General features: G+C 34.4%; 3 protein-coding genes across 3 annotated transcripts; 1 reads left to right on the forward strand and 2 right to left on the reverse strand.

Annotated features, from left to right (window-relative positions):
- Window positions 1-4,368: 4,368 nt before the first annotated feature.
- On the reverse strand, window positions 4,369-5,512 carry LOC107810288 (uncharacterized). Its single transcript, XM_016635048.2, has 3 exons — window positions 5,239-5,512; window positions 4,907-4,987; window positions 4,369-4,823 (listed from the first exon to the last, which is right to left on the reverse strand). The coding sequence occupies exons 1-3, from the start codon at window positions 5,510-5,512 to the stop codon at window positions 4,369-4,371; spliced, it is 810 nt and encodes a 269-aa protein (XP_016490534.2).
- Window positions 5,513-6,876: 1,364 nt separating this feature from the next.
- Window positions 6,877-14,830, forward strand: LOC107810292 (protein HEAT INTOLERANT 4). Its single transcript, XM_075225048.1, has 14 exons — window positions 6,877-7,415; window positions 8,166-8,204; window positions 8,348-8,401; window positions 8,546-8,609; window positions 9,262-9,320; window positions 9,970-10,094; window positions 10,287-10,346; window positions 10,547-10,605; window positions 11,828-11,904; window positions 12,131-12,169; window positions 13,485-13,547; window positions 13,656-13,703; window positions 13,825-13,953; window positions 14,281-14,830. The coding sequence occupies exons 1-14, from the start codon at window positions 7,098-7,100 to the stop codon at window positions 14,326-14,328; spliced, it is 1,182 nt and encodes a 393-aa protein (XP_075081149.1). The 5' UTR covers window positions 6,877-7,097; the 3' UTR covers window positions 14,329-14,830.
- A 1,139-nt stretch (window positions 14,831-15,969) lies between these two features.
- On the reverse strand, window positions 15,970-22,588 carry LOC107810291 (protein CPR-5). The gene is made up of 5 exons (XM_016635052.2): window positions 21,890-22,588; window positions 19,006-19,062; window positions 18,698-18,733; window positions 17,825-18,580; window positions 15,970-17,047 (listed from the first exon to the last, which is right to left on the reverse strand). Exons 1-5 carry the CDS (start codon window positions 22,250-22,252, stop codon window positions 16,508-16,510), a joined length of 1,752 nt encoding a protein of 583 aa, XP_016490538.1. The 5' UTR covers window positions 22,253-22,588; the 3' UTR covers window positions 15,970-16,507.
- Between the last annotated feature and the right edge of the window lie 263 nt (window positions 22,589-22,851).

The following is a 22,851-nucleotide window of genomic DNA, read 5'->3' on the forward strand; positions in this document are numbered from 1 at the left end:
GATGCTACTTGAACGAGATGACATTAGGGTTATTCTTGAACAAAGACGATGGAGTTGGGGGTTGAGTAACTTGAATTTTGTGTTAATATATTTCAATGTGTTTCAATGTATTTCATTGTATTCATTGTCTTTTTTTCATTGTATTTCAATGTATCTCGTTGTATTCTATGTATTTCATTGTATTCGTTGTTTTCCCCCAGTGTATTTCAATGTATCCCACTGTATTTTTATGTATTTCATTGTATTCACTATCTCGCTATATTCCATGAATATATTCATATGTTTTTTTTAATTAATATAATTCATGTATTCAAATGTATTATATAATTTCTCTAAAGATTGCTATGTTTTTGGGGTGTTTTTCAGTTGAGAGTCTTTTTTTTATAACTGAAAATACAAAATTTGTGTGTTATAATTGAGTTTGTTGAGTTATATTATGAGTATATTATGTTAATTAATTCACTTTCCGTTTAAAAACAGTGTAATCCCTTGTTTCACGCCGTGAATATAGTCGAATACAATAATCTGTCCAGCTGTAATCCCATGTTTCACGCCATGAATACAGTCGAATAAACTCGAATATAAAAATATGTCTAGCTGTAATCCCCTGTTTCACGCCTAGAAATGTTGTTGTATTCATGAATATGAATACATGAATACAGTATCTTAAATACATCGAATACACTTCTAAAAAATCTGAAAACATAGTTATAAAAAGTAATATAGTAAATGATAGCTACAACTAGCTAATAACCACTAAAATATAGTAATTTCCGAAAGTTTCTCTTTAATTTACATAGCATGATGTCCAGTTCTCTACCAAAAATTTCGGATCCTTGAAGTTGGGGTTTTGTGTCTTTTTGGACTAGACATCAAAATCCTATACTTTATGTAATTCAAACACGTTCGACCACCATATGTTGACAGTCCTCCGATATGACCAAAGCTACTATTCAAAAGGCTGGGTTAGCTTGTACTCCTATTATATTATTCCACAAAAATCAATTCATACGAGAGTTTCGTTGGGGAAAAAATGACAAAAGGATGGTTCTAAATATGGAATATAATCCTACTTAATGATATATAAATTCATTTTTAGTAACTCATTCATATTATTGGAGATTACCAAAACAAATAAATAAAGTTAGATAAGTTGAGTTACGACACTATCATCAACACGAACAAATGACAATGTAAAGCAATTGATTACTATTTATTCAGTGAATTAATCACCCTTAACTATCCAAAATTGGTAGGATTCGTCAATTTAACACTTGAAAGGGATAAAATAACACATAGACAACCATGTAATAGATGAAATGCGTGCAAATTGGTTGGACAAGGTCACCGTTAAAAAAGAAAAGAAAATAATTGACACACTTAAAATACGATTTGCGTGATCTAGCGCTCAAATGGGTGAAAACTACAAGAGCTTATAATTCAATTGTCAGTAAAAACATAAAATAATACTTAATAGGCAATTTCTTCTCATATACCTAAATCTTGATAAATAAAGTTACTAGATATCATTATTTTACTCATATCTTCTATATGAAAACCATTGTTATTTAAAATAAGATAAATTAATTTGTGAAAAAACAATTCAAAGTTGGAGTAAAAATCAACATATTGTTCATAATTTGATATTTGCGAGTTTCTTTTATTAATATCTAAATAAGTTTTTAAATAAAATTTATATTAAAATATATTTTCTAGTTTCTACTAAAAGTAGATTTGCATTATTATGTATATTTCTTCTTACTTGGTTCCTTCACTAATGCACTTCTTTTTGGAGATTAGGAATAGATAGATTTTCTATCAGACCCATTTTATTTGCTATGAACTGACTACATGACTAAGGGGTCGTTTGGCAGTCGGTTAAAGAGGAGTTATCCATGTATTAAATTAGGATAACTCTATACATTGTTTGATTATAAAAAAAAAAAAAAAAAAAAAAAAAAAAAACATAAAATCTAGCATAAGTTATACAATATTTGGTTGGTTTTTTCTCTTTTCCATATAAAATATAGCATTGCTAATACAATTTTTGGTTCATGTTTTCTTTCCCGCATAATTAATACATGTATAAATAATGAGAGAATCTATGTACTCTTATTATTTATGTAGGGTAGAAGGTGGAGTAACTTATACATGTAATAGTATTACTTATATTAAAACACGAATAACAAGAATACCCTCTATTCATACTTGTATTTTTTCATTTAAAATATATCTAAATTATACTAATAATTTTAATAGAATAAACTAGACAAATAATAAATAATACTCGAATTACATTTATATTTTACTAATCCTTATATAATTAATTTTCGCATAACTAATCCTTGCATAATTAATCCCAACATAACTAAATCCTCGATAACTAATTCTTGCATAACTAATCTCTATATTACTAATGCCAGCATAACCCTAACCAGCAACCAAACAACCCCTGAATTATTTTGAACCACTAGTTACCCCTTGTTTGGATGGTTGTTACCCATCGTTTCATATCGTATCGTATCGTATCGTATCGTATTATTTTGTGGATATAATGTTTGGATAGATTGTATCGTTTTATTATTTAGTTTGACTATATGGTAATGTATTGTAACTGATAAATTTACTAAAATACCCTTAATTGCAGTAAAGTTTAGATTTTATCAACAATAACTCATAAATTAGTTTAAAATAATTGCTTTAGACTAATTTATCACCAGTTATATATATATTTATATACAAAAAAAAAGTTATTCAATCCATACAAATTCTAGTGAAGTTAATAAAAAAAAGTTTTGTTTTTATAAGAAAAGTACGCATTCTAGATCAGTCAAAAACGTTGAGTAGTCAAGACTATAAAATTGTATAGGGTATTTACTTATAGATATATCTTTCTTAGCATTACAATCGAAGAAGGTTTTGCCACGCTATATCAACATAGATTCATGTAGACGCTATACCAAGTACACATCATTCAAAATTTAGATTGTAAATAATATTTCCTAGTAACAAGCAATTGTATATAATCCAAAACTTGAGTGCATGATATAATATCTTCTAATAACGAAGCATTCCACTTCATTATAAAATTCTTAATAGTTATAGTAATATAAATAATATTAATCTAACTTAATTGTCAACCGACATCATGGTTAATAAAAGAATTTTGCGTTCTTCCCATGGACATCCAATTAACGTGCGGCACAAGTCTGCATGTTGGCAAAGAAATATATAAGCCTTTGGGACCAAACGCGGTTCCAAATCCATCTCCTTCACCATCTGCCATATCTCACTCTCTGGAATTGGTTGCATAGTTGATAAGCGATTTATGGCATTAGCCAAATTATCCATCCCACCTCTCAACATATCAGTCATACCTTCAAGATGATCTTGTTTTGGCTTTTTATTCTTATTAGAAATTGGTGCCTCTGAATATGCATTCAATGTAGGCGTTTTGGGAGTTGTTTGCTCTTGCTCGTCTTGCCCATCTTTCTCAGTGTTTTCCAAAGAGGCGGCATTCATAGAAATTAATTCATCTACCTCATCAATGGTCAATGAAGCAGTACTTGATCTTCTCGAATTATTGTGAGCACTTCTTTTCAACATGTCTGATCCAGTTTCGGCATGCTTTCCAGTAGCCCTATCTTTTCCATATAGCACTATTAGTTTATCATAATTTCTAATTGGTTTGTTCCTCAATTCAGCAGCTTCAGGCTTAGCCTACATATAAAAAGTATAACATATATTAATTAATAAAGAAAACATGAAAAATAAGAACAAAACTAATAAATATAAATTTACTTGAATTAATTGATCCCATATTTCAGATTCAGCATTCCATGTATTTGTATTGGGATCCCATGCAAACCCACTCATCCCATTTTGAAACATGTCATAGCACTTTCCAAATTGTCTTTTAATTAATTTCATTCGATTGTGAACTCTCTCTTTGTTAATAATTTTATCAGAAAATTTTGATTGTAGCTCATTCACTATATTATCCAGGGCGTGTGAAGTGAAGGTTCCACCAACTCTGTTACCAAGTATATGCTGATGATGAAATGCATCAATTAAGGTATCGTCTATAACATTTGACCAAACACAAACAGAATTGTTATCTAAAACATTTATATCGCTTGAGGATGGCTTTGACCTTTTCGGCATATTGGCAACTACATAATTAAGATGAATCAAAAAAATTTAGATTCAATAAAATTAAATTACACATAAATACTCATAAGAGTTATAAAATAAAGAAAACTGCAATACATACGGTCTATACTTCAAAAATAACTTATAGAAATTACTTAGCACAGAATCAATCAAATAGTCACGAAAATATTCATTTGAGTTTTACTTCCTAGAAAATTAAGCAAGGTAGTCAAGCCACATGTTCGTTGCTATGTGATCTCGAATCAACTCTCCTTTCTTAAACTCCTCATTGCTTTCCTTGCTATTTGAAGGTTCTTCAAGCACATTTGTATCGTTAACAAGCTCTGCATCAACCTCTGCAAGTAACCAATCATCTGGATCTACACCTCTTAAGTAGTTGTGCAAAACACAACATGCAAATATAATAAGTTTTTGGGTGTCAACACCATATGATGGCTCTGTAGAACTAGCAATTATCGGAAATCTCTTTTTAAGAACTCCAAATGTTCGTTCAATAGCATTACACAAAGATGCATGTCGCAAATTAAATAATTCACGAGAATTTTGAGGTGGATTTCTTGAGTACTCTTTCAAGTGATATCGTTCCCCCCTATATGGCGTAATAAGTCCACTTCTCAACATGAATCCAGCATCAACAATGTAATATTTTCCTAAAGATAAAAAGATAAAAGTCTTAACTATTTATTCATCACATAACTTATATACAATTAGATAAATATTATGTAATATTTACCTTCTGGAATTCTTAGTGGGTCTTGTTTATTTAGTGCTTCTTTCACGATTCTTGAATCAGATGCCGTCCCTTCCCACCCAGCTAAAACATATGTGAATTTTAAATCAAAGGTACATGCAGCCAAGACATTTTGTGTTGGATAATCTTTCCTCCCACGATATTTAGGTGCTTCACTTTGTGGAACTTTAACACGTATGTGTGTTCCATCAATTGCACCAATACAATCATGACATTATGTTCATGATTTAAAATGCAAGCAATCTTGGCATTAGTTAAAACTTAAATAAAAATTATAATTGTGTTCACCTTAAAGTATGGGTAGAATCTCTGACTGCTGGCAATTTCAGAAGGAACATGGAAGCCATCGGGTTGTTTAATAATTTTTTCATATAACCTCAAGATAGCTCTCAAGACAGTATGGAAATAACGACTGACTGATTCACCAGATCGACGAAAGAAGAAAGCTAGTTCACGATTTGTCACATTATGCGCTAACAGGTAAAGTGCTTTTGCAACTTGTTCCTCAATGGTAGTTCGAAGTGTTGGTCTAAGACCACCCTCTCTAACTAATATCTCACATAGACCGATAAAGGTTGGAGGGGTCATTCTCAAGATATTACGACAGAGTTCAGTTGAGAATAAATAACTCATTAATTCACTTCTGACTCGTTCTCCTTCAATTCGTAAATTATGTGTGATCGTACGTCGATCATTTTCAATTTCACATGCATAATTCCAAAACCAGATAACAACTAAGCAAGCAGCATATGCGGCTAAAGAGCTCAACTGTCGTGATATTTGACTATTATTTTGATTATTCCGATCATCCATCTATAATAAAATTGAATGAGATCATCGTCAATAAATTAAGTTAGAAAATAAAATATTTGAAATGATAGCAGATCCAAGATGCTAGACCTTAGCCATACTTAAAATACTAGTTTTCAGTATATATGTCTCTAATGTGAAGAATAAGAAGTGATGGACAAATCTTCACTGAATACATTATATATATATATATATATATATATATATATATATATATATATATATATATATATATATATATATAAACACACACAGTAGACCTTAGACATGAATTTAGTTAGGCAAATCACATTACCAGATTACACTTCAAGTTTTTCCCAGAACCAAACTATAGTTTAACCATATACTCAAGTCATGCAACAAAAAATCTCCATAACTAGATGTTAAAGTTGCAACACAAAACGCGATATCGACACGTAGACTTTAAGCTATAACTTATTACTCGGTGAATCATATTAGCAAATCATATTACTCATCAAATATTTACATCATGCAAATAAGAATCTTCAAAATAATCATACATAGTTTCAACATAGTAGGAGATGAACTACTCAAACAGCCGGATATAGTTACAACAAAAACTGAAACACATGATAACTAACCAAAAAAAAAAAGGAGAGAAAAGTACCTGTATTTTGTATCTTGAAAACAAGCCCATAAACCTAATCAAGGAAAAAAGTTAACAATTATTAGCAATAAAAAAAGTAGAACAATAGAAGAACCATAAGAAACAAAAGCGGCAAATCTAACCAAATTCTTACGGGAGACTAAACGAAGACAGTAGGTTTAGGTTGGACTTGGAGTTAAAATAATAAAATAAGGAAAAGGGTAAAGTAGGATTAATAAGTAATAAATAAGGGTATAGTTGGAAAGAAAAATACGTAACGATCCGACCACACCAAATCGGTCGTTACGTAAAATGGCTCTTTTTGTTGTTACGTAATAATGAATTTAACAATACAATACAACGGATTTTAGATAACAATCAAAACAAATATTGTAATTATAATAACGATAGGATACGATACTAACGGGTAACAACCATCCAAACAAGGGGTTAAGTTAATTGTCTTAATTCCCTTTAATTATGTTTTAGGGCGTCGTTAAGAGGGTTAATTACAAGAACCTGAATCTGAGTACTTGTATGTAGTTTTGAGAAGGGGGGAAACCAAATAGCGTAAAAAGAAACCAAAATTTTCAATCTCCCTCCCACTAAAGACAGCTTGGTCGCGTTGGATTTACGCGCTACCCACCCCCCTTCACGCAAATTGCCTCCTTATTACCTCAGCGCCTCTCTCTATTTTCCGCCATTGTCTCTCTTCCTCCTCCAATTCAAATAACCAACCCTTAAAATCGATAAACAATGAGGAAAGGTACGAAGAGAAAGGCTAGAGAAGTAGGAGGCAAAAAAGGCAAGTCCAAGGAAGAGGAGAAGGCTAGTAGCCAAGAACAAACCGCAACCACCGAGGAAACGACCAACAAGAATGGTGAGCCCGCCCAAGCCCAAGCCCAAACCCAAACCCAATCAGCTGCGGAGCAAAGCGAATCTGTTCAGAAAGAAGAGCCTAAGAACAATGACAAAGAAGGAGAGCCTAGCAAAGATGTTAAGCGCGGAGCTAAACGAGCCAAGATTGCTAAGCCTCAGACTGGGACTGAGTACTTCCCTGATAAGCGTAATTTGGTAATATGCTACCTGCCCTCTTTTTTGTGGATTATTTTGGTTGTTTCATTTTGATAATGTTGAGTAACTTGAATCTTGAAACTGCTAAATGTTATGCTTTGGTAGTTCAATGATTGTTAATAGCCTGAATAAAGTGGAATGGATTGAGAGGATTCATATAGCTGAACGTTCTTGAATGATTGTAATGATATGGGTTTTAGCTTAAGTGTTTGATTTACTTTTTATTGGTTGTTTTATTTTGATAATGTAGGTTAAGTTGGATTGTTTGAAGCACTAATTACTACATTTGTGGTTTGGTACTCCGATAATTTTTAATGCTCACTTGGACATTTGCTTAAATATTTTTTGGGGTATGTTGTGTAATCTTTTAAAGGTGAGCTTTGGCGCAACAGTAAATGTTGCCGCCGTGTGACCAAGATGTCACGGGCTCAAGTAAGATAGACTGAATGTGGTCTGGCCTTTTGTCGGACTCTGCCCACATCACTTAGTAGGAGCTTAGTCTATCGGGCTGTCCTTTTTTTTTCCCTTCTTCTTCTGAAATCTTGTTGTTCCCTTTAAAAATATAGGGTAGGTATGTTTCTTTGAATTGCTAAGTGGTTTGATGATAGTATGTTGTGCTTAGCTTCATAGTTGCAGTTGTACTCGTTTAAACTTTTGTTGTAGAAGATTTGCAGTTTCCTCCTTGCTCTTGTAGACAGTTAATAATACTTTTGCCTGCTTCCTTACAGTTTCAATTGGTATATTTTGCAGGAAGATCTATGGCAAGAGGTTTTTCCTGTTGGCACAGAGGTTAGAATTTGATTGTTTTCTGTTTATTCATTTTTTTGAAAACGGCTTTCGGATTATTCATTGGCATGGCTTTCTGGTTTATGGTACTTAATTTCTTGCTTATAATTTCTGAAATTTGAATTTATTCTTTTCCTTGGTGCCAGTGGGATCAGATAGACATGGTTTACCAATACAAATGGAATTTCTCGAATCTCGAAGTGAGTTGGTTATTTTCAGTTCGTTTTTTGATTCAACAAAATTTTGTATTAAGAAAGTGCATTATCTGCCTTATGTTTCTGCATGCAAAGTATTCAAACAAAAAGAGACCAGATAACTCAAAGGTCTTGTGTGTTTTCTGATAGGATGCATTTGAAGAAGGCGGAGAATTGCATGGAAAGAAAGTCTATCTTTTTGGTTGTACTGAACGTAAGTGGTAGCTGAAGCTTGTCGCCTTACTTATTCTATGGACATATGCATGTGATATGCTCCAAGTAGCTTGACTTATAGCTGTGATCTTTGAAAGTGCAATGCTTCTACAATGTGGTTCAGCTTTCTGTTTAGTGTCTAATCTTGCTATATAGTTTCACCTAGACATCTTCAACCCCTTCAGCTGATTTATCCCTTCTTTTTCCGTCAATGCTTTTTGCATAGTCATGTTCTCATGTTCAACTTTCTCTTTATTCTAATCTTCCTATGCAAGTTCTCACCTGGGGATCATTGACCCCTTCAGCTGATTCATTCTTTTCTTTTCCTGCCAATGTTTTTAGTGAATATTTATCTTCTCACCATTTTCTATGTTCAAATTTCTATTAACTTGAGTGTTGCTTAATAATTTTATGTATGGGTAATTGACCCCTACATTTGATTGATTACCGTCCTTTTCCTGTCAATATTTGTGATTAGTTATTTGATACTGTTCATAATAAGAAGTTCTGTGTTATGTACTCTGAAACACTTTTTCTTTAGCATAGGTGATCATATTCTTTCAACTTCTTATTCTGTTTCTTTCTCGCTACTAATATCCTCTTATCGACTCAATTAATTTGCTTCGTGACTAACTGCTCTCTTGTTTTTGCAGCACAATTGGTTTATTTTCAGGGCCAATCAAAAGTGACGTGTATACCTGTTGTGGTTGCTGTAAGTCTCTAAGATCTAGCTTTATATTGAAATAGTTAGAACTATTAACCTTATGTGTTTAACTTCTCTTTAGATATTCTTCACTGCTCATAAAAGTTAAATTGACTGCATTTTTCAATTTGGCCCATTTTGACATATTGTTTGTCGGGTATAGCGTATAGCTTTAGTCTGGTCCACCCGGAAATGGATGGCATGGAGATTACAAAGAATTTACTTTTGAACCCATCCCCTTACTGTTAGTGACCTTAAGAAGTTTGAAAATGTGACAAGGTTGTACACTCGAGTAACTAAATTTCTTGGGCTGAGCCATATAGAAGAGTATTAACATTGCGGAGAGAGAGACTAAACCTAGGAGAGACAGAAAAAGAAGTAGATAACAATTGCTGATGACTTCATCGACTTTCTACGGTTTCTAGTGTATTATTAAGGTGCCCTTACCATGGTTCCCTTTTTTTGTGGGGGGGGGGGGGGGGACAAGAAAGGAAACATGGTTCTAGCTTTTGTGCTTTTTGTAAAAGTAAAATGATTTCAGAACTTGACATCCTTTTACCTCATGTACAGGCTGGTTATAAACTCTTTGTTCTTCCTTAAACATACATTATATAATCTCCTCTCTTTCATTGTCATTTTTATTCCTCCTTTTGAACAGGTTGTATCTCCTTTTCCACCTTCTGATAAAATTGGAATAAACTCTGTACAAAGGGAAGCTGAAGAGATACTGCCAATGAAACAGATGAAAATGGACTGGGTTCCATATATACCGTTGGAAAATAGGTATTTCATTCTCATTTTGTCTCTTGTAAGTCTTATGTATGTCTTTTTTGGCTTCAAACAACATACGTTCCTTTGGAACAATGGCATTGTCCCTTAGTTAACTTTCTTTCTTGTTGCCTCTCTTGTATGTCTTATGTAACTGTTTTATATATTGGCTTCTGATGCTGCTTTTATTCTTTGGCTGACCAACAGGGAATCTCAAGTTGAAAGACTCAAATCCCAAATTTTTATTCTGAGGTGTACTCAAAGAAGGTCAGCTTCCTTACCTCCTGCATTCTTCTTTGATGGTTTGGCTGATGGTATTTGGTCTGTTAGGCACTCAATTTTCTCAGTATGGTATCTGAGGAGAATTTTTCACTGTCATAAGATGCATGATGCTTCCGTGTTAAAGAGGTGATAGGAGACAATGAAAAACTTTCTGTGATTAATATCTTTCTACTTTTTTATTCCAGGGCTGGTTTAAAACACTTGAAGCTGGAGCGAGTGAAGAAGTTTGAATATTGCTTACCTTGTAAGTAAGATAACTCCAATATCAATGGAGATTAAGCCCTTTATTTGTTTCCTTGTGTCCATCATTAACGTAGTTTAAGTTTTACCTTTATGCTGCTTTAATTTCTGAGATTAGTTGATTCTGTTATAGTATCATGATAATTGACGCGTATATCTTTCTTTCAGAATCTATCCTCAGAGGTAACTCCCTTCCCACCCTCCCCCACATTTGTTGTTCTGAAGCAGGTCTAAGGACTTGCTAGTCCATAACTACTTGAGTTATTAACATGTAAAGATGGTCTGCATCAAGCCTTTCTCATTAATTCTCATTTCTAAAAGCAACAAGTTTGATGATTAGCTTCCTTTCAAACTTGCTTGGAGGATATGTGGACCTCTGAGATTAATAGTTGCACTGCAGGCTAATTTGCTTTAGAATAACATTCAACAGGGGGAGAGGGTTTAGGTTAGCAAATTGCTTCTATCTTTGTAAGGATGATGAGTCGGTCACTTATCCTATCTTTTTCTTCATTCCGAGGGGACATGTTTCTTTGTATAAGGTGCATTGGGTAATGTCTAATTGTGGTAAGGCTTGCTTATTGGGCATGGCTCTGTACTGCTGTGCTTCTCCCTGGCTGGGAGTCTCTGGAATGAATTTTAATATATCTCTAATGAGCTGTTTTGAGAAAACTATCTTCTGAGTGAAGCTTTTTGGCTGGATTGCTTAATTTTGTATCGCTGAATGATACAAGTCACTGTATTTAAATTCAGAAAAATCGAAATTTAAAGTTGCATTGTCTGTGTGCTAGCACTGAGTATGCGTAGAAAACTAAAATCTTTTAGTTACTGACTTTTTGCTGTCTGATTTGCTGATAGTTTTTTCTTTTTAAATGTATTTACATATACTTGATCTGTTGTAAAACGTCATCGTTAAATTATTAATATGTTTCTGATAATCATCATAAAATTATTTAATTGAATATCAAGCATGTTAGCCTTTATATGTGGGTTTAAGTTTGTTTGAGAAGATGATATCTAATGATTTCTTATATTAGTTGATTCTAGCTTGGTGCTTCAGTTTCATACATTTTTCTCTGCCGTTTATTTTGCAGTTTTTCACTTGTGAATGAGACGATAAACTGTCAACTTTAACTTTCCTTGCTCTGTACGTTTTTTAATCGTTATAGTTGTCTTTGATGGGTTCTGTTTTTGGGTAGAAGTCTCTGTGACATTTCTTTTCTTGGCAGATTTCTATCAGCCATTTGCAGAAGATGAACTTGAACAGAGCACCATCGTGCAGATCTTATTCCCAACAGAACCGCCTGTAAGCTTTCAAATACTAGTAGACTATACAATAGCTATTCCACAATGATAGTGTCATAAAAGGGATTGCTTGAGGATGACTTTTCTTGGTTTGATATTGTTATTAATTGGGAGTGACATGAGCAATATTGTATGCTAGATTCATAAGTGGTTATATGAAGAGAAGTATAGGCATATAGGCATGATCTTCACAATTTTATGAACGTTTTGACTTTGTTTTGCTTCAGGTGTTTTGCGAGTTTGATTGGGAATTTGATGAGCCAGAGGTATGCTTAACCCTTCTCTTTTTATTCCCTGCCACCTGTCTACTTTTTGGTGCCGTCCTCTTTCCAAATGAAAATTAAAATGCTGTTCAGAATCTCTTTAATTGGTTCTGTGGTTGACCTCATATGTTGAAGCTCTTTAAGACATTTGACCACCAGCTTAAACTTCTCTATTTCTCCTATAAAAAGAAACTTCTCCATTTTCTCCTTTTAATGTCCTAAATTTAGAGAAACTTGTTCAGCTGAAAAAAGAAACTATTCGATATTTGTGTGATTGTTGCATAATTGAATTCCATTTATCCTAATTTAGTAAACTGCAAGAACTCAGAGATTCTTGTTCATTCTCAAAAAAAGAACTAGGAGGTTCTTGCTGAGATACCATATTTGTGAGTTTGATTGGATTTTGAGGTTTAAAAAATTTGAGTAGCGTTGATGAACTCCAAGGATCGTCACAAATCTTAATGTTTAACTTGCACATTTGCTACTATCCAATTCAATATGTTATCTTTATGATTTCTGCTGTTGCAGCATTTGCTTACACACAATGAACAGAATCCAGCAATTCCTTGAAATAAACTCTCTTTTTTTGTTGAACTATCACTAAGAAATTCTTTGTTTTCAACCAAAACCAAACTTCTCTCTTCTCCATTTTACTAGAATAAAATGGAAAGGAGAAAATTCTCCTCATTGGAACCCACAATAGAAAATCGTTTACCTTTCTGGACCTCACTCAGCCATTTCTGAGCAGATCCTGCCTTTTCTCTGATTTGGCTTTTCTTTATGATGATTCCATGTTTTTAGACACCTGTAAGAGCGGACAAATTTTATTTTCTTAGCAGTTCCAGCGAGAGGCTTAAAATAATCATCCTATGGGTTGCCATTTTTCTTACCAAAGTCGTTTGTAGATTGAATGGCAAACTTGTATCAAGTTTGGAAATTGTTTAAGATTATAAACTTTGACACGTGAAGAAGCAAAGTAATTAGTTGATAGAATACTGCATCAAGTTTGAAATAAAATAAAGTTCAAGTTTGTTATATGAATTGTTGGCGTGAATTCCATTCAAGGAGAGAGGCGAAGCTCTATATAAAATAGTTACAGTTTATACTTGAGTTGAATTGATTTAGCGAGATAAAATTTTCATTTTACTGAAGAGGTAAATTTTGCAATATGAAACAAAGGAGAATTAGCATTTTCCTCTATTGGTTCAAGTATTGCAAGTTTTGCTAGTTTCAAGTCATACCAATCTGTATATGCCCGTGTATAGTTCCATTTTCAAGCCATTTTACCATCTATTAACTTGAGTGACAAAATTTGTAGGAAATGGCAGACAAATTAGTTGAGGCAGAGGAGTTAGCGGCAGATAAAAAAGATGAATTTATGGTAACGCTTCCTTGTGATATCAAATGACAATACTGATTGTACATCAGTAAAATATTTACCTTATCAAAAAAATTGTAAAACTTAAATGAATCATCTTTGTCATTATAGGAATTTGTGAAGGAGAAGGTTCGTGAAGGAAAGAAGAATAATCGAGAGGTATATTTTGAGATTCTTGTTGCAATCCTGTATCTTTTTTCGTGTTAAAACTGTTGGTTTGTGTCAATACCAGAGTGCTTGATTTGCTTATGTTGATGACTCATAATTTTCTTTGTTTTAGGCGAGAGAAGCCAGGAAAAAAGCTATACAGGAGATGAGCGAAGAAGCTAAAGCTGCATTTCAAAGTATGAAGTTTTACAAATTTTATCCGATGCCCTCACCTGATGCGCCTGATGTATCTCAGGTCAAGGTTAGTATTCTGTTCGTAGTCTTAAGTTTCGTATAAATAGGTCTATGCATGACCTCATGGCTGCGTAGCTATTGTTTAGTTAGATTGTTTGGACCCCGCCCTCCCCTGCAACCCTGCTCCCCACAATTTGGTATGAGATTTTTGATGAAACTGATAAATTGAGAGCGTTGAACCCTCAAGATTTAGGCTGTATTGCTGCTTTAGTGTAACACAACATTAAAATGAGATCTATCTTAAGACTCAATATAGATTATTAACTGTTTGATATGTTGCAGATAAAATTCGTGGTCCTCACCTCTTTCTTTTGTTTCCAAATTTTCTTTGCAGTCTCCATTCATAAACAGATACTATGGAAAGGCTCACACAGTTTTCTGAATGATGCATCAAAAATATAAGTGACTATATTGTTGAACCATGTACCTTTGGATGCCTACTTTGGAGCTGCATGATGGAATCATACTACTCAACTTAAGCTTGTACCTTGAAGCAACCATTTGGATTTATGGAACTATTTGAGGATGTAGAAGATGCACAGAAGCAAAATGTAGTTTCTTTGTCTCAACCTTATAGGTAGAGTTCAGTAAAAATTTTTGGCAACGTGTTCTTGTCTTCGCTAACTGAAATTTTTTCCTCATTTCGGATACAAATGTAATCCTTTTCTGCTGAAGCTTTAGTTATCATGTTCACCCCTACGAACAATAGGAGCTGCAATTACAGTTGGTTCCCAGTTCGACTTTGAGCTATAAATTTTTAGTTTCATATAAACTTGAGTGAATGTTGTATCCACTCATGATGATGTTTTCTTCTGATATGATACTTATGTGAGCATGGCTAATACTTAAGCAGGACCAAATTTAACTGCTTGCTTCCTTTTGCATTTTTGATTGGGATGAAGATATTGCTAATATTTGCAGCTATGCTATGGCTACATATGTACACTGAAACCCTCTGCTAAAATAAGCAAATGAGTCTCTTTAGACTGGAAATCCTTGCGGAACAGAAAGATCCATGATTTGAAAGTTGGCTAAAATGGTTGAATCCTAGGGTATCTGGAAAGTGAAAAAAAATATCGAGCCGTAATAGAAAACATCACGCAAATGATGTTTTGAACAAGAAAGAAAGACTGACTTTCAAAACTAGTGGTGTTAAACATGTTATAAAATTTCTGTAGGTATAAAGTATGTCAATAAAGGTAATTAAAAATTTAAAGTTAAATTATTTTTAAATATACACGAGTATAATTCTTTTATGAATAGATTAACAAGGATATTGTATCACAAAATGGAATGGAGCGAGTGCTAAAATCCAAGGTACAAATACTCAAAAACTGCACTCTCCTCCTTCACCCAAAAAGAAAAAGAAGCAATGGTAAAATATGAGGTAGGAAGTAACGTGAACATTAGAGGATTGGGTGGTCATTGGTAGAGATGCTACTAAATATCTTGCAAGTGTCAAAGTTTGATCCTCACCAAAAAGAAAGATACAAAATAAAGGAACCTTACTTATAGAAGGAAAACTTGCCATCTAAATGGTTCTAAGTACCAAAACAATGTAAATAGTTCAAGTCGTTGAAGCAGCCACTAATGTTTATATTGGGATAGATAGTTTACATCACACCCATTGGGTGCGATCCTTCCCCGGACCCTGTGTGAATGCGGAATGCTTTGTGTACCAGACTGCCCTTTACCAAAACCATCTATCCATGAAGTTAGCATTTTATTTATAGATTTACATTGGGGTGCAGTGCTTCCTCATAATTATTATCAACCTTTTGTCTATTGACGAGGGAAGCACCCTCTAAATTTGTATCCATGAAAAGAAGGCAGGTGTAATTACTGTTTTAGTGTTACCGTCCTGTCCAAAAAGAATAAAAATTACAGAATGGAAGAACAAAACCCAAGACCCATCAAGTTAAATAATCAAAACCATATAGATTCCAATAATATGGTATACAACAAATCCTGAAAAAGCATATAAACTTACCATAGAACATTGGTACCAGTAGTCTACACAATCTACAAACCAACACTTCTTTAATTTAAACAAAAAGAAAAAAAAAAAAAAACTACAAGATGCTCTTTGGTACTACTGTATCCTGCATTTTCACAAGATGATGTTACAAGACTCAACCTGCTTTCTCCAAAATATAAACCAAAAATAAGGGAGAACTAATGATACAAGGCCTCATCTTGCTCTTTCAGCTAGCCTCTAATGATACAAATAATTTTACATGTATATATAATAAACCTAATCACCCTTAAGCCAGGCACTTAACGCTCATCTTCTACTAATTAATGATACAAGGCTAAAGTTCCTTGACCGGCGTAAATCAAAACAGTGTTTCATCCAATAATAGGGCTTCTCGCCTATAATCTTCAGCCAGCCCCTAATGATACAGATAACTTTACATGTAAACATAAACCTAATCACCCTTAAGCCAGACATTTTAGGCTCATCTTGTAATAATTGATGATACTAGGCTACAGTTCCTCGATGGGCGTTGATCAACACAGTGGTTCATCCAATAGGGCTACAAGCCTGAAATCCCTCCCTTTTAGTATTCAACTGGAGTTATAAAAGCGTCCAGAACCAGTGAAGAAAAGTGATCCTTCCACTCACTAGGGCCAGCAAAAGGCATCATACCACATAATAACGGGAGAAAAAGAAGTAATGTGGTATAAAACACAGATCTCCTCATCCAGTATGGAAATCTTGTATCCCTCGTGCTCTTTTCTGACACAGTGACAGGTTCGTTAAGGATCAGGAACAAAGTCGAGATACAGACATTCGAAAAGAAATGTAGCAAGCACAGAGTCTCCCAATAAATTAACCAATGATATCCGCTGCCCCCCAGGGTGTCGATACAAAACTTCCCTGCAAAACCGCAGCCAACTCCCAACAGCAACAGAATGAAAGTAACTGGCATCGTCTGGTTTGAAATTGCAGAGCGTTGGAGTAGTAAATAGGCTATAACCAATATCATGAGCGCACCAAATAGCATGCGACTGAGAACTTGAACTTGACACCATAGAAGTTGCAGTCCTGAATTAAAAGTTGACATTGATTTTGGCATCCACCAAGACGACTTGTACTCCTGGAGCGAAAAAGATGTCCATTTCATTAGCATAGGTATTGCAAATAAATGCTATACACGGGGCAACACATGGATAAACCGAGACGGCCAACTATTTAATTTATCATCCATGGGGTCCATGCTTTAGAAATAACACCAAAAGCAGCATCTATAGCAAATAACATTGACTTCTTAGGACAACAAGTCTCCTTGAGAAAAAAGTTCCTTCCCTTTTTGTGCATCTCCTAAGTAGGTGAATTTGTTAGATATAAAAAGAACAAAGGAAGTGAAAGAAAGAGAAAATACAAATCTTTAGACAGCATTTGGTATAAAGAAACCATTTTTTCCCAGCTATATGCCACTTGGCAACTATATAGACAGAATATATTTATTGTGCCTTATTATTCTATAACCATTACCCCTCTTTTCCACCCTTCATCCAACTTGAAAATGGGCTTTTTCATTCAAGAACTTCCTGCATGCATGTACCTGACACCTTTCGTTTTGACTCGGACTTGCATAAACAAGGGACTCAAATGAGCTTGTGACATAAACGAAAATGATGCATGTTACATCTATTCCAGCCACCCCCTACTGACACCAATGAAAAAGACTTGATGTAGCAACAGGAAAAGAGTTAACATTCTTTTTTTGTTGCTAAGTTTCTGCCATCTACAGATTCTAAAAGAACCATGTGGAAGGGAAGATGAGGCAATTGGCTTGAGTCAATACTATACTAGAACTCTTAAGAAACCCTATAAACAAAATCATCGCAATTCAGAATCAGACATCACTTACCATGGCAGGTGTGCAGGATGCTGTAGCTTCAGTAATTCTTTTGTGAGAGAAAACATAAGTTCCATATCCAAGACACGCCAACATGATAAATAAACCAGCAACAAGGCAGTCTATACATGTTTTAAGCAACTCAGCATGTTTTAAGTCTTCTACTTGATTTTTAAACTTTTCGGCTTTGAAGGACGTCTTAGAGATTCCAAATGAAAGTTTGACCCTCTCCAAAAGGTTCGCATCAGAACTGAGAGACAGCTGCCTTTCTTTAAGTTGCAACTTCCTCATTGTAAGACCAATCTCAAATGTCTTGAGGTCATTCGACCTAGCTTGCTCCATGACAGATCTTTCCAAAGTGCTACTCACAGATTGATTAATCTCTGTATTGGATGAAATCATGCTTGAAGAAACAGAAGCCAATTGCTGCCTTACTTGCCTATCATAGAGGGTAAGCTGCCGACCTATTGATTCAAGACATGTACCTTCACTTCTCTCTTCTTGATTGCTCAGTTCGTTATCTGATATGGCACTCTGCTGACATGACTCCGATTGAAACTTGCTGAAGTCAGGATCACATGTAAGATTTTCTAGTCTGTTGGAAATCAAAGGCACAGATCTTTCTGAGACAGAAGTCCTCGCTGCACAATGATTTTGCTGTACTCCATCGTTCATAGAGGACTCACTGATTAATCTGAGAGTCATCAATGTACTACGAAATGATTTCTCAAAGTTCCTCACGAAAGACTCAAACTGGTCACCAAAGACCTGTTCCCAAAACAAGCCAAAAGTAGAAAGTCTGCTGCTTTAACATCGTGACTATGTTGAGCTGACTGTATTAGTGACAAACCATAGCTTAAGAGAGAGAAGATGGATTTTGCTTACATTGGCCAAAGACTCTCGGACAGCCAAAGTACAAATCTGAGGGAAAAATGACAGAAAATAAAATCATGAAATCTACACATATGATTTCTCTGAGGAAATACGAGATGTTTTAAACATGTCCACGACGGCAGGTTATAGTTGTAATCTAAAATTCAATCAAGTAAGGAAGTTCACTTGGACAGAGGAGATAAAACACCCTTGAAGTCCATTTTTTGATATATAGTAATATGGTTCTGCGAAGGGCAAACCATTATTAAATCCCACGTCACTTCAAGGAAAATTGTTCGTCCATAAAATTTATCTCATACCTCTGAGAGGTGATCCACAGATATCTTTTCTCCGGCTGCATCTTTCCTTTCCAAAACCTAAACGAAGCAACATAAGCTATATTAACAGCCTACACTTACTATATCCTTATAAACACATAACAAACATGGTCACAACTCATGAGCGACTACCAACATATTAAGTTCCTGCGATAAGGAGGGTGACAACTTTGCAGCAGCACAAAGATGCAGTATCAAACAAGACAAAACTCATTCTTTAGAATGTGAAGCACCTGTCATGTTTGAATTAAATGGACACCAGAATACACAATGTTTATAGGGCTTTTAGTAGTAAAAGGCAGCTTATATCTAAAAGGTAACACCGTCCAGTTAAATGACAATAAGTGCTACTAACAAAGAGTATCACGTCCTCCTTTGTTGTTGTTGTCGTAGTTGTTGTTATCATTATCATTGTAATTTCTTTGAAGCAAATACCATGAAGCTTATCAAAATACTCTATGATGTCATGATCATAAAACAAAAAGGAGAGAGCTCAAACGTCGTTGATAAATTAACAGAAATAGCAATATCAACAAGCATTCACAGAAGAGAGAAGAGATTCCCAAACAATCAAAAAGAAAGAAGAGATCTCTAAAGATCAGAGCGAATGAATTTAAAATGAGACCAAGAAACTAGTAAGACAAGACACTCAGAAGCTAAAAACGAATTACTCATCAAATTCCTAAAATCATTCCATTGAAATATTAAATAGACATTCTAAGCATGGATGCCATGTCATTACGATGGGATAAGTCGATTGAGCCACATGGCAACAGAACTGCAGAAGGAGCCAATTTCAAGAATAAGGATAAAGCTATCTTTGATTAGCTCATGCTCAGAAAACTCCACGGGTTATTAGAAATAAACTTTTTTTTACGATAGTGGTAACAGGCCAGCTTATGAGAAATCAAGTATTGTCTTGAGTTTATTCCTCAAGAAAGAAATTTTTTGAGTTAATTTTAACAGAATTAAATGGATATTATAGGAGCATGAGAAAAGATAAAAGCTAAACATGCAACAATGGATATCACATTTCTATCACAGATATACAATACAGGGAAGTTCAAAGAATAAAAAAGAAAAAGGATGAGGCCATCAGAGATGTTACCCTCATCGTGCATCATGAGAGCATTCCCATCCAAAAACCAGATACAATTGGTACTTTTGAGCAGAAAGAGTGATAATCAACCTAGTAACACTATTTAGTGTTACGACAGATACAGCAAAGCAGCGTTACGAAATATGAAACAAATCTAACATTTATAAGTGTGCAGCCTTAGGGTTGACGGTATAGGCAGGGGACAACTATCGAGTGGAAGCAGGTTTAGCAACGACCACCGAAGCAGACTATGACTCAAAAAGAAGAGGAACAGAATCAAAATTCATTGGGGTATCAATGCAGGTGATTGAGAAGGGATCAATACATCTCCACCTAAGATAATATAAAACTATACCTAGTTTTATCATAATGACTACAATACAAAATTATGGAACTAGCATTCACAAAGAAAAATATATAATGAATGCAAAAAATGAAGAGTCAACTTCACAAAAGATGAAACATAATAGTATATTTCTTTTTCCAAATAAGAACTACCAATATCCACCTTAGTAATAAACTGAAGTTTCACTCCGTTCGGCTAAGCATACTAGTTTTAAGATCCAGATTGATTCAGATGTTAAAGACCTCTAGCAGAATGCACACACAGTCGATGAACGACTTTCTATTTCTTCCAATCATAGCTACACTTGACCTGAATGATACCATCTTAGAACTGAAAAAACGACATACTAGTAGATAGAAAGAATAAGACTTGTTATCAGAAGAATGAAGTATTAGGCTCCTAACTTAATATAAAGTTATAAACTGTGTCGTCCTAGCTATATTCCAGTATCTCGAAAACTAACCATCTTACCCAATTAGTAATAGTTTTGTTGCTTTCTTTTCTTTAACAAACAATACTGCAAGTTGAACAGCTAGGGGGATCTTGGATTTAAAAAAACTGATATAACAACCTAGACTGTTCTGCTTTTGATATTTTACTACACAAATGTTGAGCCAGCTTTAACAATCTTGTCCGAAACTCGTTCTAGAAAATACATTATTGTGAGGTCATATGACTATGAACAAGTTATCAAGCCTATTGAATGATACAGAAATATACAAAAATCAAGCCTATTGAATGATAGAGAAATATACAAAAATGGTTGAAACATGATCTTCAAGATTAAAAAAAAGGATACACCACGACACAAAAAGGAAACATGATCTTCAAAATAAACCAGTGCAACATAGCAGCTCCACACACCTCCTTTCAGTCTCAACACATTTTCTAATAACTTTAGAAAATTCAAGAATATCCAACTGTAATTCCAAATCATCGCCAAAAGAAGTAACAACAAGAAGCACAAATAACTGATATAGCATCTTTGCCAGCTAGATTTCAATCTCAAAATCAAGATCACTTCTTTCGAAACAAAAAATACAACTTTCACGAAAAAGACTGAAGCTTTTCCATGTAATCGAACAATGTACTTAAAAAGAAATAAAATAATTTCCATCCACAATTACAAATCACAGTATTTAGTAAACACAAGAAACGCCATTAAAAAATATGAATACTACCAGCTACAAATCAATCCCAAGCTCAACAATAGCATAAAATTCACATAAAATTGAATCTTGCATCCTAAAGGTTCACAAATTTCACATAAAAGACAGATTCTTTTTGCATTCTAAAGGTTCAAAAGTTTGCTAAAATTAAATATAAATAGATATAACTAGGATACTAGCAAGCACCACGGACATTAAAAGAAAGGAACTACATTTTACAATTCCAAAAAAAGAAAAAGAAAAAAAAGGAACCTGAGCAAGAACAGCAGCAATAGACATGCCGAGAGGGAGAGCAAGGGCTTCAACATTCTCATCACTTTTCTGCCTGCCGGCCCCAATTACCACTCTAGGGTTCCGACGACTTGCCGAAACCCTAATACCCCTTTGAGAAAACCACGTCGTAGAACAAGATGATGATGAATAGGAGGCAGCGGAAGAAGCATGAGGGTCAAAGGGATCATTGACGCACGCTTTATTCTTCTTTTTCTTCTTCTTCGTTTTATTCTTCATAACGCCGCCGGAGTTTGAAGATTCCGGTGGAATTTCGGTAGCCATGGTGTCGCGAGTGGGCTCCGGCGGTGGATCCACGGGTTGAGATAGAGGGTGGTGGTCCATAGAATGGGTAATTCTTGAAATCCTTGATCTTTTTGGAAGATAATGGAGATGTTTTTGTTTTTAGTTAGAGTTTGTGGTACACCAAACATAATTATAATTAATTAAGGAAAAAAATTACGACACTTTTGTTTTGGCAACGGCTAGAATTTAAGGTCTTAGGACTCTAGGAGTCTTAATTTGTTATGATTTGGTAATATTTTACGGGGGTCAATTACACCTCAAAAAATAATTATTAAGGAAAAGAAAAGAATGCACGGGAGTTCAGTAATGGAAAAAACTTACCGACACAAGTGTTTACGTCAAATCAATACACACATGTCAAGTGTTTGTACATACACTTTGCTAACTTCGCCATGATTAGCTAATGTATATCCTTACCTTATAAGTCATCTAATCATGGTAAACTGATATGATTTGATTTAAACACTTGGTATTGATAATTTTTTACCGTTATGTATCCTTCCCACAACATCTCCTCAACCATAAATTTGAGCAGGGTATGCAGGAGCAATGCAATACGTGACACGCAGTCATGTTAAACTGAGCAATCCTTGAAAGTACAAGAGGGGAAGGGGTAAATTGTATATTTTTAAACTTAA

Source organism: Nicotiana tabacum, chromosome 11 (assembly GCF_000715075.1).
Source record: "Nicotiana tabacum cultivar K326 chromosome 11, ASM71507v2, whole genome shotgun sequence".
Lineage (NCBI taxonomy): Eukaryota > Viridiplantae > Streptophyta > Magnoliopsida > Solanales > Solanaceae > Nicotiana > Nicotiana tabacum.

Coding starts and splice junctions, on each gene's coding strand:
- LOC107810288 (XM_016635048.2), bottom strand. CDS start 5,512: ATGACCCCTCCAACCTTTATCGGTCTATGTGAGATATTAGTTAGAGAG. Junction 4,988..5,238: donor TCCTTCTGAAATTGCCAGCA/GTCAGAGATTCT, acceptor CATATGTTTTAG/CTGGGTGGGAAGGGACGGCA. Junction 4,824..4,906: donor CCCACTAAGAATTCCAGAAG/GTAAATATTACA, acceptor TTTTATCTTTAG/GAAAATATTACATTGTTGAT.
- LOC107810292 (XM_075225048.1), top strand. CDS start 7,098: ATGAGGAAAGGTACGAAGAGAAAGGCTAGAGAAGTAGGAGGCAAAAAA. Junction 8,610..9,261: donor TCTTTTTGGTTGTACTGAAC/GTAAGTGGTAGC, acceptor TTGTTTTTGCAG/CACAATTGGTTTATTTTCAG. Junction 9,321..9,969: donor GTATACCTGTTGTGGTTGCT/GTAAGTCTCTAA, acceptor CCTTTTGAACAG/GTTGTATCTCCTTTTCCACC.
- LOC107810291 (XM_016635052.2), bottom strand. CDS start 22,252: ATGGACCACCACCCTCTATCTCAACCCGTGGATCCACCGCCGGAGCCC. Junction 18,581..18,697: donor TCCGAGAGTCTTTGGCCAAT/GTAAGCAAAATC, acceptor TTTTGGGAACAG/GTCTTTGGTGACCAGTTTGA. Junction 17,048..17,824: donor CATCCTGCACACCTGCCATG/GTAAGTGATGTC, acceptor TTTTCGCTCCAG/GAGTACAAGTCGTCTTGGTG.